Source organism: Aspergillus luchuensis, chromosome 1 (assembly GCF_016861625.1).
Source record: "Aspergillus luchuensis IFO 4308 DNA, chromosome 1, nearly complete sequence".
In the NCBI taxonomy this organism is placed as follows: domain Eukaryota; kingdom Fungi; phylum Ascomycota; class Eurotiomycetes; order Eurotiales; family Aspergillaceae; genus Aspergillus; species Aspergillus luchuensis.
The window spans coordinates 3,459,075-3,475,923 of NC_054849.1; the positions used below are offsets into that span (position 1 = coordinate 3,459,075).

At 53.2% G+C, this 16,849-nt stretch overlaps 7 protein-coding genes across 7 annotated transcripts; 4 read left to right on the forward strand and 3 right to left on the reverse strand.

Moving 5' to 3' along the window:
• Positions 1–288: 288 nt before the first annotated feature.
• Positions 289–4,622, reverse strand: jhd1 ([Histone H3]-lysine-36 demethylase; the record flags this gene model as incomplete). Its single annotated transcript, XM_041683023.1, has 2 exons — positions 289–1,230; positions 1,287–4,622. The coding sequence occupies 2 exons, from the start codon at positions 4,620–4,622 to the stop codon at positions 289–291; spliced, it is 4,278 nt and encodes a 1,425-aa protein (XP_041537921.1).
• A 1,044-nt stretch (positions 4,623–5,666) lies between these two features.
• On the forward strand, positions 5,667–6,444 carry AKAW2_11202S (putative pre-mRNA branch site protein p14; the record flags this gene model as incomplete). Its single annotated transcript, XM_041683034.1, has 5 exons — positions 5,667–5,698; positions 5,842–5,865; positions 6,004–6,060; positions 6,133–6,260; positions 6,344–6,444. 5 exons carry the CDS (start codon positions 5,667–5,669, stop codon positions 6,442–6,444), a joined length of 342 nt encoding a protein of 113 aa, XP_041537922.1.
• Positions 6,445–7,742: 1,298 nt separating this feature from the next.
• On the forward strand, positions 7,743–8,233 carry SNU13 (RNA binding protein snu13; the record flags this gene model as incomplete). Its single annotated transcript, XM_041683045.1, has 3 exons — positions 7,743–7,761; positions 7,818–7,913; positions 7,971–8,233. 3 exons carry the CDS (start codon positions 7,743–7,745, stop codon positions 8,231–8,233), a joined length of 378 nt encoding a protein of 125 aa, XP_041537923.1.
• An 888-nt stretch (positions 8,234–9,121) lies between these two features.
• On the forward strand, positions 9,122–10,292 carry AKAW2_11204S (STIMATE family protein; the record flags this gene model as incomplete). The annotated part of the gene is made up of 2 exons (XM_041683056.1): positions 9,122–9,592; positions 9,651–10,292. The coding sequence occupies 2 exons, from the start codon at positions 9,122–9,124 to the stop codon at positions 10,290–10,292; spliced, it is 1,113 nt and encodes a 370-aa protein (XP_041537924.1).
• A 427-nt stretch (positions 10,293–10,719) lies between these two features.
• AKAW2_11205S (WD40 repeat domain-containing protein) lies at positions 10,720–12,737 on the forward strand (the record flags this gene model as incomplete). The annotated part of the gene is made up of 4 exons (XM_041683067.1): positions 10,720–11,055; positions 11,127–11,615; positions 11,669–12,524; positions 12,586–12,737. The coding sequence occupies 4 exons, from the start codon at positions 10,720–10,722 to the stop codon at positions 12,735–12,737; spliced, it is 1,833 nt and encodes a 610-aa protein (XP_041537925.1).
• Positions 12,738–13,069: 332 nt separating this feature from the next.
• Positions 13,070–13,872, reverse strand: AKAW2_11206A (uncharacterized protein; the record flags this gene model as incomplete). Its single annotated transcript, XM_041683078.1, has 5 exons — positions 13,070–13,081; positions 13,201–13,212; positions 13,285–13,305; positions 13,421–13,432; positions 13,528–13,872. 5 exons carry the CDS (start codon positions 13,870–13,872, stop codon positions 13,070–13,072), a joined length of 402 nt encoding a protein of 133 aa, XP_041537926.1.
• An 801-nt stretch (positions 13,873–14,673) lies between these two features.
• HXK1 (putative hexokinase Kxk) lies at positions 14,674–16,015 on the reverse strand (the record flags this gene model as incomplete). The annotated part of the gene is made up of 2 exons (XM_041683089.1): positions 14,674–15,549; positions 15,611–16,015. The coding sequence occupies 2 exons, from the start codon at positions 16,013–16,015 to the stop codon at positions 14,674–14,676; spliced, it is 1,281 nt and encodes a 426-aa protein (XP_041537927.1).
• Between the last annotated feature and the right edge of the window lie 834 nt (positions 16,016–16,849).

The following is a 16,849-nucleotide window of genomic DNA, read 5'->3' on the forward strand; positions in this document are numbered from 1 at the left end:
AGTGAAAAAAAAAAGAAAATAGACACATCCCAATACATAGAAACAAAAGCCGGCCGAATAACGAGACGCCAAAAGGGAATCACAATAATCAAGGGCCAAAGCATATCGATGGACCAAGCCAAACCGATCATCTCCAGCAGACTCCCATCCCTACCAAACTCCACATCCCAGGAAACACTGCCAATCGATCGAATCCGATCGTCTCAAACCTAATTTCTCCGGTTGCCCGATCTAGGTGGTCTAAAATGGTGAAAAAAATGAAACTTCTCCGCTGCTGCCTTCTCGCCCTCACACTCGCGTAGATCTCTTGCGTAGCCCAAACTCGGCTTCTTGCAGTTCACGGATCAAGCGGAGGCTTTCAGCATCTGGCTCCTCGTCCGCGACCCGCTTAGAGTTCTTGCCCGGCTGCCCGGGTGATGTTGACGTCGCAGCATGCCGGTCACCTTTCTTCTCGTCTGTCGCCCAGAAACTCTTCTTCGCATGCGAGGATGAGGAGGGGCGTGATGCCGACTTTTTGGATCCTGAAGAAGGACCTGGAGTGGATTTTCGCACACCACCGCTTGACCCACCAAACGAAGAACGACGAGCTGTGGGAGTATGGGTCGTCCCCTTGGTCGGCTTGGGAACATGTGTCTCGGGCATGTAGCGGTCGACTTGGCGCGGCTGGCGCGAGGAGTGCCGGGAACTTGAGGTTGGTGTGTGCAGAACAACCACATGATCCCCTTCTCCATCTGCTTGCTCCTGAGGAACGTCGGTCTCGTCGGCCAGTGAGGTCGGCGGTGATACAAGAGTGGCAGTAGGCTTAGAAACGGGCGCAGAGTTTATTTCCTTCGCATCGACCGTGTCAGTCTGGAACGTAGGCGGTGATGCGTAGGAGGTTGGCCCCAGTGGTGCTTCCTTTTCCCCAACAGTCATACCGGACTGCCAATTTGCGTCTTTATCAACCAGCGGCGCATCCGAGAACGGGGCATGGAGATCCAGGGCTGCATGATCATGATCGGGCATGTGGGTATCTTGCATCCCCGGCGCATCAACTTCACGGCTGTTGCTGAGATGTGCCGGTCTCGACGTAGGAGACGTGCTCTCCTGCTTCATCCGTTTGTTAATCATTGGCCCAGTTCCTTCTTCATTGATACGGGGCCGTTTGGCAGAAGCAGCAGCGCGCGGCTTTGCTCGTTCTTGCGCCTTGACAGGGTCAATACGGCCGTACTCATCGTGGATACACCGACGCTGTTTTCAGTTAGTATTAAGACTGAGTAAGATAGAATTTCAAGAACAACACGAACCTTGCTCTTCCGGCAATCGTCGCAGGCCTTGCTGCGGCCCTTCTTTCCGGTGTTGGCGCCTTCAGGACTGGCATCGTTGAGTCCGAGTCCATTTACCGGTGCACGCGGCGTACCCAGAATGGCCGAGTTGAACTTGGCAGCGACTTCAAACCGGTCCGGATTCCTGCCACTTCCATTGTCTTGAAAGCCTGCTTCCGATGCAATAGCGGCAAGTGAATTCAGCGCAGACGCTGCGTCGTGTGCCAACGAATGGTTGCTGGGACCAAAAGCGGTCACTGCCGTTTGCTTGCTGGAGATACCGTCGTTATGTTCATCCTTGTGGTGACATCGGATCCTTCGTTTGCGACAGGCATCGCAGGCAACGCGCTTAGGGCCCAGTCCGGAGCCACGGGGTGCAGCGCGCGATTTGGGAGCAGGCTCTTCTTTGATACCACTGCTTGACGGGCCGTCTGGCATAACAGCTCCGGCATTCAGCGGACCACTAGGGCCACTACTATTGCTCAGTTCGGTTGCTGGATCATGAGCCGGCTCGGGAAGCCGCTGTACAGCCTGTCGTTCGGCGTACGTGCGCTGGCTCTCAGCATTACGCTCTGACCGACGGCTGGGCCTTCCGGCAGGCTTCTTCTCCGTGAGACTGAGCTTCGCATTGCTTTCAGCCACGCCAGGGCGGGTCCAATACGGTGCCCTCTCATTGCCACGCTTCCAGGCGACCCAGATGCCAAATTTCCTCACGGCATCGATTGGCTCCCCGGACATCTTGGGTATCGAGCGTTTGACCGCATTTCGAGTATCCATCGTCACGCCCTCCGTCAGATAGGCGCCAGCAATGAGGGCAGTGTGATAAAGATATTTTGCAAGATCTGGTAGCCCTTCCAGTTCCGCCTGAGAATAGAAGCGCGAGTTGTGATAAGGTGAGCCAGCAGGCGCATTGTTCGTCCGTTCGCCGAATTCGTAGTAAATTGGATACGCACGGTGGAAGCGGTAGTTCTCGTCCTGTGCGAAGGCGTCAAGAACGCTTTGCGGTAGCGGGTCATCTTCGAGATATCGCAACGCGGTATACCATTGGATCTTCTGGAAGAACGGGTACCTGAACTTCCTTGGCACCTTGGTATCCTTCTCAATCTGCGCGATCTTGATCTGCATCCCGTAATTCAGCCTCGTAAGGAAATTTCCGCCGATGACAAGACTGTTCTCCGGGGTCCAGACGGCATGGATCCAGCCCGAGGGGATCAGCATCGTATCGCCTTCAGACAGATCCACGCGATAGCATTCCTTGGTCTGGTCCCCAAGAAAGGTGGAATCCTGCGCAGGAGAATTGCACCACTCCTCATACTTCTTCAGGTGTTTGTCCTTCGGCGGGATGAAGAAGAAGGTTTTCTTGCCTTTCAGAATATGGTAGTATACTGAGGACCCCCCAAAGTCGATGTGGAAATCGGTATAGCAGTCGGCAACAGACATCAAGACGTAGAATTGAACTTTCGGGCAGTCCCCGACGGCCTTCTGTTCTTCGGGCCAGACAGAGTCCTGAAGGTCAAGATCCCGGACAACCTTTGGCCGACGAATAAGCTTGCCCAATGGGCTCTGTGAGACTTCCAAACTGATGACATTTCGGACAACCTTGTCGCCGGTACTCTCGTAGTATTCCGCCCATTTCTGCATTGTCCACCTCTTGTCTTCGTTCTGTTGCGATTTGACATCAATGACCTCCACTCTTTCTTCCGGTCCGTAAAGCTCCGCAACTCTTCGAACGGTGAGGCCTTCAGGTATCACCATGTCCAACTGGTCCTGGCCGCAATCTATCACTTGCTCATAGCCTTCCTCTTGCTCAGCAACATGATCCAGCAATTCGTCGAACATCTCTTGCGTAGGCGCTTCTTGTACCAGAGCGTCAAACTCGGAATCACTGATAGAAACGGACTCGCGAGTGTTCCACTCCGCAGGGATGACAATCGGTTCCGTCATGCCATTGCCTCGCTCGAAATATTCGGCAGTGACCAGCTCAGGACGCATTCGTGGGAAGTTTTCGGGGAGAAATTGGATTTTGCCCTGTCGGATGGGTTCAATATAGTGGTGTTCGAGAGAGTCCGTTGCGGCCTTCACAAGCCCTTGGTTGAGGCCGGCATAATCAATAGCTGTGCGAGCCCGAGAGGATTTGCGCACGAAGGTAGTCTGTCCATAAATAGGACGGCATTCTCGACAGATGAATTTGTCCACCGTTCGGAGTTCACGGTCACTCTTGAATCCAGCACAAACAATATGAAACCACCGTTTACAACCATCGCAGCTGATCCATGTCACGTCGCCTTGCTCGCCAGTGTCCATCGGAATCCGCACCAGGTTGCAAGCCGCGCAGCTAGCCTGGTTAGACTCCTCCGCTTCATCGTCAATCTTGGAGGAATGCTCTATCGGCATTTGCGCGACGTGTGTGGTGTGCATTGAATGTTGTGCCTGTGTCTCGCTCGGTCTACCATTTATGGTGAACTTCGTGGGGGAATAGTCGTTTTCAGCGTCCCCTTCCTCCTGCCAGAGAATTGGTGGAAGAGTAGAGGAGCTTGTGTTGGGTCGCACGCCATGGATAACCGGGCGTGATATGGCAGCTGAACCGTCGGACTGTGACCTCAGCCGAGACGGCATGTTGTTGGGCCCGGGTGCACTGTATGCATATTTTTCGTCGTTGAACCTCCAGCTCGCGCCGCCCGAATCCGCCGTGACATGATGCTTTTGTTCGTCCCCATAATGATAAAACGACTCGTCGATGCTGACACGTTTTGCGGAATGCGAGGGAGGATGGAAGTTTGTGGGCCGGGCCAGATTCAGCAAAAGCTCTGCATCCGTCTTCATGCTATCAAACAACGAAGCAGAATTTGCATCCGACACGGCCACTGTCCGGTGCTGGGTGTAAGGAGAGGGATCCTTGTCCGACCGCGGACGCTTGTTTGGGCGTTCTGTGGATTCGATGGGCTCGGAGGGGAATAGCGACATGGCGGGTGTGCAGTTTTGAGAAGGAGGTCGGTAGGAAAGAGGTGCGAAGGTCGGGCTCGTCGCTAAGGCGATGGTTGCGAGAGCGTCGATGGTAGAACCGGAGCGGCCATGGCTAGAGCGATGAGAAGCTGTCTCATCAGCATGATGATGATGATGCTGTGTAGGATTGTGAGGTAGGAAGTGGTCGCGATCGGAGGCAGCAACCCGGGAGACGTTGCGGTCGACCCATGATGCACGGAGGTCGGAGGTCGAGCAAGGCGAGATAGGCTCGACGGCGCGTCGCGGCGGCGAGGGAGTGCGATACCGCGGCGGTCGGCTCCCAAGGTGATTCAAAAAGGATGTAGCAGTGATCATCGTGTGATCTGAGGATGAAATCGGAGGGAAAGGAGAGAAAGAAAAGGGCCCGGAGGAGGAAACAGGCGTGCTTGCGGCAGACGGGTGCAAAGCGGGGATGTTCGACCACACGGGCTAAAGAGAGGCCACCGCAGGCAAAAAGAGAGTCATTCCTGGCAGACTGAAGAGCGCACAGTGAACAATGAGATGAAAGGTAAAGCAGAAGCGAAACCGAGGAGATGGTGGGGTGGTGGAAGGAGAGGGTGACGGAGGAGAGTCGCACGGCGGAGAGGTTGAGGGGGGGAAGTTGAGACTCTCTGCCGACTGGGAGTTTCAATCGAGAGAGCGGCGGGAAGAGAGAGCCCCGAGTATGCACCGCGGCGGGTGCGGGCGAAAAAGGAGACGTCTTAGACGGGTCAATCAAGGTGCAGGAGATTATGATGAAGAATACAGGAGAACAAGCGATTGAAGAATGCGCCAGAAAAACAGATTGAGAGGATGGGCTTTGCACCGGAACAGAGCAGGAGGAGGCGCGAGGCTTTGCTTGGACGGCCGGTCGAAGGAAGGCAAAGCGGGCGCGCCGCCAGTCTGCCTCAGGCCGGCACTCCCTATCCTATCCTATCGTTTGCGGCGAGCAGCCCGGAGAGCAGCACTACTACTACTCGCAGTTCGAAGTATACCAAGGGCGGGTTTTCCACCTTCATAGCTCAACATTTTAGACAAAATACTAGGAGCGGAGTAATCATATATCTTCAGATTATTCTTTTCATCTCCGACAGTTCCATCTACACCCCGACGTCGTCCGTCGGCCTCAATGCCTCGGACTTGTTGTCGTCTTGTCTCGAACCAACAAAGTGAGGCTCCTCCCAGCCACTAGTCCCAATCAGGAAAGGCAGGCTCCCTTCCGAACCTCGTGCTTGTCGCGGATATTGCTTCCCTCTCTCCTCCTCCTCTTCCTCTCTCTTCCCTCGCTATACACCTTTCATTCCAGGCCCTCTGGGTATCTGATTCATCTTCAACCTCCCCCCGACCCCATTTTTAGGACCTATACTGTCCCACCCGAGAATGAGCCGGAAGCTCGCCCCCGAAGCCAATCGGTAAGTTCTGCTCGCCGAATCTTGCCCCTCTTCGGTCGCCCGCCATCATTCAATGCCGGGCATTTGTTCTGCATGCTGTTGGATGGCAAACATGCGTGCCGAACGAGTATTATATCTGACGCATCGATGCTAACTGGCTTCAGGATTCTCTTTGTAAAGAACCTCAAGTACGTCGATGATTTCCCACGATTTACTCCTCGATTCGCAACCCCAATCGTCGCATACCTATCGACCGACAGCCATCAGGCGAAAGGCGCCCCATCTTGTTCTAGAAAGCGAGAGCTAACCTGATTGTCTCCTTACAGCTACAACGTCACAGCTGAGCAACTCTTTGACCTCTTCGGCAAATTTGGTCCCATCCGGTAAATCTGCGCATGACTCACATTCAGCCCATTTCTTGGTCATTCAAGGCTAATTGTTTCTGTTCTTTAAAGCCAAATACGTCAGGGAATTGCCAACAACTCGAAGGGCACGGCCTTTGTGGTTTACGAAGACGTTCACGACGCCAAACAGGCATGCGATAAGCTCAATGGATTCAACTTCCAGAACAGATACCTCGTCGGTATGTTATCCCGTGCCAGGGGAAAATGAAACCCAAAAATAATGAGGACAATTCGATTGGCTGACATTTGTTTTCTGTCCTAGTTCTATATCATCAGCCCGAGAAAATGCTTAGGTCGAAAGAGGACTTGGCGGAAAGGCAAGAGAATTTGGAGCGTCTCAAACAGCAACATGGGATAGAATGACGTGATGTTTGCTTTTGTTCGCTTTCTCTGCATGCCCTTTGCCGGCATCTGGCTGCGTATTATCCTGGGTTGGTCGTGGGGTTTCTGGCGTTTTTCTCTCCTATGGGTTTGATGGCTCTTATTCATTCATGGGTATGAAAGGGTTGCCGGCGGGTTGAATGACACCCTGGCTTTTTGTTCAGGAGAATGATACAGAATGGGTTATTTCAAACCGAGGTCGGTGCTAGCTGCACCGGCTCTAAGGTTACCAATATAATCATTTCGATCGCCGGCCACCTTTTGGCTGTTGCGGCATCCCCCTCTGAGATTACTGCTTACTACAGGAGTTTTGACTTGTCTTGCTACAAAGTATGTTCAACGTGAACCCCGATCAAGGGGGGAACTGACCCAGCGCACTTGCAGAGACCACGTCAGTCGTAGAAGTGGGCAGGTATCTGACGATCGTCCAACGGCCGTCAGTTTGCATGGGGGTGGATCAAGCGGTTGAAGATCGTGCATCGACTAGTGAAGTATCTACAGAAACCCCCTGGAGTGCCGACGTAAGGCTAGCCAACTAGTGCGGTAGTTTATGTCTCTGCTGAGCTTCGCTTTAACGGTATCCACTCCCGGCCTCGTTAGCCGCGAGATCCAAGCGCCAATTATATTGTCACAATAGCGCAGGTGCAGCATTGGGGTAACATGCTTGGAACGTCTGCACCTGACGACTCAAGCACCCGATGATCCTGGACAGTTGGCTTGCAGGCGCCAAGGGGCACCGATGCCAGACAATGCCAGACACGGTAGGCAGAGAGACAATTGAACCCCTGGGATCTGTAGATAAGGAACAACACGCCCTCTATCACTAGATGCGTAGAGCAAAGTAGCGATCGGAAGCAGGTCAATTCTACGAAAGCATGAACTTCTATTTACCTACTGGATACTGCACCGACCAGTATCTGGGGTATACTGATCCACCGAGGGTCGATCTTCGATGACAGCTGGAGCACAGGCGCTGGAGTAAGGAGGCGATCAGCCTGGATTCGGCAGTCATTATTGATGCCTGATCCATGAGGCCTTACAGTTTGTAGATGCCTTGGTAATGAGGCACAAAGAAGTGGCCAATCCTAGAGCCGATAGGCATGACTCAGCCCCACCTACTGCGGTTCTAAAGATTTTCTTTTCGCTGCAAGTCCAGATGCGCTTCTGCTTCTACAACCACCACCACCTTTCCTCCCCAGCATTTAGATCTGCAACACGGCAGTGATCCTTTGCGTGAGCCTCTTTAGACCGCTACACACGTCAAATTCACATTTTTAACAATGTCTGAGACTTCTGCCGGTATGCACATCCCAGGTCTCGTTCTTTTCATGGCCATATACTGACAATCTCTATAGCCTGGCCCCTCGCCGATGAGGCCCTCACCCAGAACCTTCTGGACCTTGTCCAGCAGGCTGGTCACTACCGCCAGCTGAAGAAGGGTGCTAACGAGGGTATGTGCTTCCTCAAGGATACTCACTGTCTGTTCTGCCTGCTAACTGCCTTTGCAGCCACCAAGACTCTTAACCGTGGTACCTCCGAGCTCGTTATCCTCGCTGCCGACACCTCTCCCCTCGCTATCCTCCTCCACATCCCCCTCCTCGCTGAGGACAAGAACACCCCCTATGTCTTCGTGCCCAGCAAGCTTGCTCTCGGCCGTGCTACCGGTGTTTCCCGCCCCGTGATTGCTGCCAGCATCACCACCAACGAGGCCAGTGACCTCCAGGGCCAGATCAAGACCATCAAGGACAAGGTCGAGAGACTGATGATCTAAGCGTTGGTCCTGATGTGGGAATCCCTCGGAGGATCATGCCTCCGTGGGTTCTTGAGGATCCTGTTGTGACTTAGGGGGTTGACCGGCCTTCAGAAACGAAGTTTTCGCCCCACAGTGCGAGAATAAGTCTCGTGAAAGGCTTGGATTGCTGCCGGATGATCAATTGGATATTGTGGGCGTTGTGTGCCTGCGGTCAGTACAGATAAAAGTCAATGACAAAAAAATGTGCCAAACTTGTGTAGTAAATTTTGGTTGATTCTAATACCGAGTAGTTGAAGACGCGATATTAGTATACTAGTAATCATCACGCAAACCAAAAATAGTTCATAACAAATATAGTCAGGGTCACCAGAATCAGGGTATTTCTCGGGGGGCGCAATAATTTGCAGGACCGCCGGGTAGGAGCTTGGCGGGCGCTAGTGAGGCCCAGCTGCGGGGGCGGTGTCTTTAGAGTCTTAGAGTTCTCGTGCTGGTCCTGACCTCATAACTCAAGGCTGGCTGGTTCTCCGCCCCATTCTCATCCTCCCATGAAACCCACTTAATTCCTAGCTTCTACCCTGAGACCCTGGCTGGTTCCGGTTCCTTGCTGGTTAAGGAGGACCTGCCTTCTTCGTCTATATTCACCGTCGCGCTCCTAATTCTGGTTGAAATCCTCTCCCATCATCTACAAATTCTGCCCCGGCCATATGCCCGTGACACGGACTTCCCTCGCAAGATAGGCACGCCGCCGTCTTGCATCTCCGCAGGTCACTGGACTCCCCTCAATTATTACCGCCACCAGTCGCTTGGCCGTGAAAATCCCTCGGACTTTCTCGAGATATCTTCTCGCTATAGCCTCTTCTTCTTGATTTTGCTTTCCATCTGTATTTCGGACGCAGCATCGCCGCCATGACCTTCACATCGCTCACCGGGCTAGTCATAACAACGGCTATCGCAGCCCTTAGTAGCGGTGTCGGTGCCTCGGCGGTTGGCAGTCTGACTACAGCATCCACCACCTCCATAACGCCGTCACCATCACCGTCGCCTACTATGCAAACTGTTCCTTTCCATTTAGCTGGTCCAGATCCGACCGATGGAGACGACACCGGGGAATGCAGGCTCCTAGGGCCTTTTTCGCTTCTCGTTCAAGCTGCGCTCGGGGCATTGGCGCTGCTATCACTTGTCTACAAGCGCTGGAGGGAGAGACCTCAGCGACCAGTGAAGGTGTGGGCATTTGACGTCTCAAAGCAAGTCTTCGGGTCTGCGATGCTGCACCTCGCGAATCTGCTTATGTCCATGTTTTCGGCGGGCCAGCTGGAGATACGGAGTAAATACAAACCAAACCCATGCTCCTTCTACATATTGAACTTGGGAATCGATGTAAGCTTATTCCTATGCTCTGTTATTCGGGTTGCATGCTGACATGCTTCGTTTCAAGACCACGCTAGGCATCCCGATCCTCATCTTCATCCTTCATCTCCTCAACCGCTTAGCTTCGTATACTCCCCTCGCGAGTCCACCGGAGTCCATCGAGTCTGGGAATTATGGAAGTCCACCGCGCGCCTCATGGTGGTTCAAGCAATCAATAATTTACTTTATGGGACTGCTAGGGATGAAGATTTGCGTCTTCTTCCTCATCCAGCTGCTGCCGTTCATAGTCAAGGTGGGAGATTGGGCTCTCCGATGGACGGAAGGCAACACGGCAGTGCAGATCATCTTCGTGATGCTGCTTTTCCCTGTCATCATGAACGCAATACAGTATTACATCATCGACACCTTCATCAAGAAGCCGATTATGCTGGAGACTTTCGAGGAGGCGGAGCATGACACCCACGAGCATCGCCACGCGCTCCTGGCGGGCATGGACGAAGACGCGTCCTTCGAGTCGGACGATGACTCCGTTGGGAAAGATGATGGCCCGGAACCTGTAAAAGAGGACCTAGTCCGGTTCGAGTCCGCCGAATACAACCCAGCTCAAGTCGAACACAGCTCTGCCGCGTCCGCCAGATCGGGTAGCAGCCACGGCGAGTATGGCGAGTTGTCATCTTCCACCAAGCTTAAGTCCCAGAATAAGGACTGATATGATCTCCGCTCACGTGTGTTATGTGGCGTTTGGTGATATTCTCGGTGATTATTCAATGGTACTTGTGATTGGTGCATTTATGGTTCTATTAGGATGGCGTGTACATGAATTTACTTCAGCTGTTTCTATGTCTTTTGTTTCGTCTACTGCGCGTTATAACTCATCCACGCATACGTATAGTTTAAAATATGATTAATTTTAAGATCGCATTTAGAATTGATCTCAGTAGCAATCTACTTCAATAATTTTGCCTTAAATACCAGGCACAAATGTACCGCCGTGACCGCACCCCTCACCGCCCACATCTGCCGGCCGCCGAAGAAAATTATTGTCGGCTTCGCTTTCCGCGATATACACCACCCCCTCTATCCAACCATTCCATTCTCCCCTAAACTCTGATCAATCAGGGAACACATACTTCACAATGCCGAAAGTGGCTGTCAAGCAAAAGTCCCGCCAAAAGGTCAAAACGGCCGCGCGCTCCCCCTTCGAACCAGGCCAACCCATTCGCGAAGCCAGCGACATCGACATGAGCGACGATGAAACGAGCTCCGACGAGTCCTCGGTGCCGGAGAAGGACGAAGCCGAGAAGAAGCTCGAGGCGATGCTCTTCGGCGACGATGAAGGATTTCTTGGCGCGTTGAAGAACCAGAAGGATCGCAGTTTAGTACTTGCGGGTCAGAGTAGCGATGAGGACGAGTCTGCGGAAGAGGGAGACGATGATGAGGTGAAGGATTTGTCGCAGATGGATGATGCTGATGTTTGTTCCCTAATGGATATACCCTTCTACTGCAGTAATTGTGCGGGCCGCTAACGAATGGGTTGTGGTAGCTTTTCTTCCTTGACTCTGGCGCCGGGCCGGTTTCTACGGATCTCAGCGAGGCGGCGCCCGCCGTGCCGTCAGATGAAGAGGGCAGTGAGGAGGAGTCTGGCATGCCTGCGCTGTGGCATGATAGCGACGACGAGCGCATTACGATCTCCTTGGCCAGCCATCAGAGACTGAGGAAGCTGCGTGTTGCGGAATCGGAGGATGTTATTAGCGGAAAGGAATATATTCGCCGCCTGCGCAGACAGTACTTGCAGTTGAACCCGATGCCGGACTGGGCCAACCCGGAGAAGCAGCAACAGAAGGATGAGTCCGATGCAGACGAGATGGACACGGATGATGAGGAGCCGTCGTCCACGCAGCCGCTGGCTAAGTTGCTGCAGAACGCTACGGATCTTGTCAACGTGGAGGAAAAGATGTCAAGCGGCCGCAGAAAGATGCGCCAGGAGGTTGTGGATATTCATCGTCTCAAGGACGTTGGCAAGGACCAGCCGGTATGTCTATTGTTGCTAGGTTGCGCATCACTTCAAACTAACATGGTATACAGTCCTCGGTCGATTCGCTCATGTTCCACCCCAACTACCCGCTGCTCCTCTCCTCTGGACCTGCAGCCACGCTTTTCCTTCACCACATTTCACCTTCCTCCCCGGCTCCTAACCCGCTCCTCACCTCATTCCACATCCGCAACACCCCCATCCACACCTCAGCCTTCCACCCGCCCTCCGGCAACCGCATCTTCGCCTCCGGCCGTCGCCGCTACTTCCACATCTGGGACCTCGAGACCGGCAAGGTCGACAAAGTCAACGGTACCGCCGACCGCAAAGAGGAGCAGAAATCCATGGAGCGATTCAAGCTCTCCCCTTGTGGCCGCTACGTCGGTCTGGTCGGCACCTCCCGCAAGGGCGGCGGTCTCATCAACATCCTGGACTCCGGCACGGCACAGTGGATCGCCCAGGTGCGCGTGGACGGCCGCGGCGGCGTGGCCGATTTCGCCTGGTGGAGCGACGGTGAGGGTCTAACGGTGGCTAGCAAGAACGGTGAAGTATCCGAATGGGACGGCCGTCTCAACCGGGTCGTCGCGCGCTGGATGGACGCCGGTGCCGTCGGCACGACGGTGCTCAGTCTGGGTGGTCGGTCCGGCCGGACGCAGCTGGGCGGAGACCGCTGGGTGGCTATTGGTAGTTCCAGCGGTGTGGTCAACGTGTATGACCGTCGCGAATGGGCTGCGGCGTACGCGGCGCAGGGCGAAGACGTCGAGGCTGGACAGTTGGCGATTCCTCGTAACCCGGAGCCGGTCCGGGCTCTTGATCAGCTCACGACACCGATCAGCCATTTGGTGTTTGCGCCGGATGGACAGTTCTTTGTTATGGCGAGTCGGTGGAAGCGCGATGCGCTGAGAATGGGTGAGTCCCCTCCTCCTACTTTGATTATAGACCGTGTGGAAAGAATACTGACAGTAAATAGTTCACCTCCCCACATGCACGGTGTACCGCAATTGGCCGACGTCGAATACTCCTCTGGGTCGTATCTCGTCGGTGGCTATCTCGCCCAACTCGGAGCATTTGGCTGTGGGTAATGAACAGGGACGGATCAGGTTGTGGGAAATCAGGGGGTAAATATTCCTTCTTGGTACTTTATAGAGCCATAAAAGTTTTATACTGCATATTACGTGGAGTTAGTGTAGAGTAAATAAATACCAGTGCAGAATCATTCAATTATATTGATAGCTTGATATGTGACGTGTAACAGAGATACAGCAAGCCCTAACTGACAAACAGTGAACCATATCCAAGCCAATCAGATAAAACAGACATAGAAATAACCTATGAACACCTCCGCCATTCACCACATCAGAAGGAGCAACAATCATCAATAGGACAAGACAGAAAATATAACCGAAATCTGTGCCCTAAGGCAGAGTAGAAGCAGACTCTTCGTGTCGATCAGTTTACCGCAGACCCTATACCAGTGACAACATAGTTAGTATATCGCTCTTATAACAGATACCAACCATATTTCTTCCCCCTCTGTCTCCTTGTAAAAGACAACCAAAGAAATTCAAAGAATAGGAGAACTAACCAATCCACCAAGCTACACCACCAAAAACAGTTAGCCCTCATCCATCCCAGAAGCATCAAGTAAGTTGGAGGTGGAGTATCTTACCAATCCCAGAATCCCCGACAACTAAATCCCGATAACAAAAACTCCTCGTTAGCAAATACATATCCTTCATAAAACCACATTCCCACCCAGGGGAAACACTAATAAGTAGATAGATAGTAAGGTATTATGAACTTACGAATTCAAACGGCTGTACAAAGACACACTCATTAGCATCACACTCCACCCATAGTATCCAACAAAAAAAAATCAAAACAAAGAAGAAAGGGGACATAAGAAACATACATCACTCTTATCCTGATCATCCCCACCCTTATCCCCACCATCATCACCACCCTTAGGATCCTTTCCATCATCGTCATCGTCGTGTTCCTCGTCATCGTAATCATAGTCGTCGTCGCCATTATTACTCGTCTCATATTGCGCCGAAGCACCCGATGAAGAGGCAGAGGCACTTGCTGACGCACGAGAACTGGGTGTAGCTGAGGCTGCGGCGTTGGGGGTGTGCATTGCTGCTGTTGCTGGTGTCGCTGCTGCAGTGGCGAGGTCGCGTTTCTCTATGAGGGGTTTGGCTGCGGCGAGGGCGGTGGTGGCCCAGAGGGTTGTTGTTAGGAGGGTGGTGAGCTTCATGGTTGTTGTTGTGGTGGTGGTGGTGGTTGGGGGAGATGCAGTATATGCTAGGTAGGGTAGAAGGAGGGTTTGCTAGGGAGGAAGTAGTGAGTGCGGAACGTGTATAATAGTGGTAGTAGGGAGAGATTAGGGAAGAAGAAGAAGAAAGGGGTAGAGTAAAGCAGGAGGCTAAATAGGGCAATATTTATATAGTACTACTACTTCTACTACTACTACAGTAAACACAGTTGCTGGTAGTGACGAATTGGCATCGGGCTGTATCTACCAGGTTCATCCATGATGGTTCCTACATGATACATGCAAGGATTCATAACGATGTGCATTCCAGTCCAGTTCCAGCTTGAATCAGTGGTCAGGACCAGACGATCCCATCCCGTCTGTCTGGTCCACGAGATTTCAAGCATTCTTCGTCTATCCCGCTAGGAATGTTTTATCGGGGTCCCCTTTCCTTCCTGTGCAACCAAACCAACACTGACCAGCGGAGTGACCGTGCACATTCTTTCGATTTTACCTTCGGGTCGCATTGCTTGCTGCGGGGTTTTTGTGTTTACAGACGGGCTGGGGTGGCAGGTCCAGTCGGTAGAGACGGTAGAGTTACACATTCGGTGGCTTCCTGGCTGGCTTCTTAATCACTACAAGGATTGCTCCAGACCAGACCAGGCCGGGCCAATTCTTCATCATAATGTTCGTCGGGCTTCTCTACCCATGTTCAATCAATTATTTTCATTCCGTCCACCCCGTCTCAACACCAGAGAATAAATAATCACACCAAAGAATTTCGAAAATATGTGCGCCAGGTCATTATAGCAGGGTCTTCATATCGGCCATGTTCCGGATACCGCACAGGTTGCCGGCCTTGACCCGCTTCAGGGTCAGCGCCGCAATCAGCGCAGCTCCCACACCAGATCCATCCTCGGCCGCCAGGATGGTCACCTTGTCCTTCTCCTCCGGAGCCCAGTCCAGGATCTCCCGCAGAGCCTTGGCTCCGCGTGCCTTGAAGTGAGGGTACTTGGTGAAGACGGAGCCGTCAGCACCAACGTGGCACGAGTCGATCTTCTTCTTCGTGCAAATGGCGGCAACACCGCAGGCCGACAGGCGAGCGGCACGCGTGCCGATGAGCTCGGCCAGGCGGCGGATCATCTCCAGCTCCGCCGGGGTAGCCTTGATGTTGAGCTCGCGCTCCATGAGCTCCTCAGTCTCCTCCAGGTTCTCGTAAGGGTCCTCCTCGATGGCCGCCAGGAAGGAGGCATCCAGGATGTAGGGCTTGCGCAGCTTGGTGGTGTCCTGGCCGTTGAAGATGAGGCCGGGGCGGTTCTCCACCAGGTCCATCAGGGCCAGACGGAAGATCTCACCCAGGTACAGACCGGCGGTCATCTTCTCGAAGGCCTGCTGACCGGGACGGGGCGAGTCACGGTCGATGATGTGGTCGTACTTGGTCAGGGGCAGCACGACGTGCTCGTTGTCGAAGGCGCCGTACTCGCAGTTGATAGCCACGGGCATGTCGGCGGGCAGGTTCATGTGGGCCAGCTTGGGGATGGAGCCAACGTTCTCCATGTAGGCGGCGTTGACACCAGTACCGAAGATGCAGCCGATCTTCATGTCGGTGTCGGTGTAAGCAGAGGCGATGAGGGTTCCGGTGGTGTCGTTGATCAGCGCAGCCACCTTGATGGGCAGGCCCTGGATAATTGCTACATTAGCTTGAAGACTTTGCGGGGTTTGCTATCGGGCATTGACGTACGCGCTTCTGCAGGATGGCCTCCAACGGAGGGACGACGTCGTGGCCCTCAACACCATCAATGTCGAAACCCTTGGTCCAGCGCTGCAGGACACCGTGGTCGATGTAGTCCTGAGTCGCGGGGTAGGAGAAGGTGAAACCCAGGGGCAGCTTGGAGATCTTCTCGTTCTCGTGGTGGGACTCGATGAACTGCTGCAGGCAGTCGGCGATGTATTCCCACAGCTCCTCGGCGGTACCGGTCTTCAATTCCTCAGGCATGCGGTACTTGGACTGGGTGATGTCGAAAGCACCCTTCTCCTGGGTCAGGGTGATCTCACAGACACGCAGGTTGGTGCCACCCATGTCGAGGGCGAGGAAAGTACCCTGTTCGTCGCCATCGGGGAATCCCATCACCCAGGTGACGTTCATAGGCTGGATGAAGGGGGAGAAAGAGGTTAGTCGGGACGAAGGAAACGGACGAATTGAGTCGATTGATACATGTCATGAGCCAAAGCACTTACGATGTTTCCGCCCTCGACACTGAGACCTGTTGTATAGAAGAAATAGAGTCAGTCGGAGTGATGCATTCCGGGCCGCATTAGAAGCGGGTAAAGTGAGAAAAGACGCACCCTTTTCCAATTCATTAACAAAGTGGTTGACAATCTGCTTGAGCTTGGAGCGATCGACGGTGAATTGCTCCTCAAAGTCCTTGATCTGCTGCAAAAGGTTCTGGGGAACATCGGCCATAGAACCTGGAGAAGCAGAGGGGCAGCCATCGGGTCAGCGATCGGCATCCCGAGAAATGGAGGGGAAAGGTGGGAGAGCTTTGTATTACCCTTGCGGGAAGGGGGACGCTTAGGACCGATTCCAACCATGATGACGGTAAGAGATGATTAGATGGGGGAGAGAGAGGTTGTAGATGAAAATAAAGAACAGTAGTAAAGAAATCGAGGAGAAGATGGAGAAGAACAGAGTTAGAAACCGGGATGAGAGAGGATCGAGGGGGGGTGAAAATGACGTGGGGCAACAGCAGCAAGCAGAATCGGAGACGTAAGTAATAATAATAAGTTACTTAGTGTTTTGGGCCCCGCAGTGGAGGAAGGATCGCCTTCACCGGTTGTTGCTTTGGGTGTCTCGCCGCTTCATGTCTTGTCGTTCCTCGTAGATTATATATCTCCAGAGTTTAAGTAGTTCGGGCTCTACCCTACGTGTCAATGTCAAGATAAGTATAGCATGAAGCTAAGAGCTGTCATGTTGTTTGCG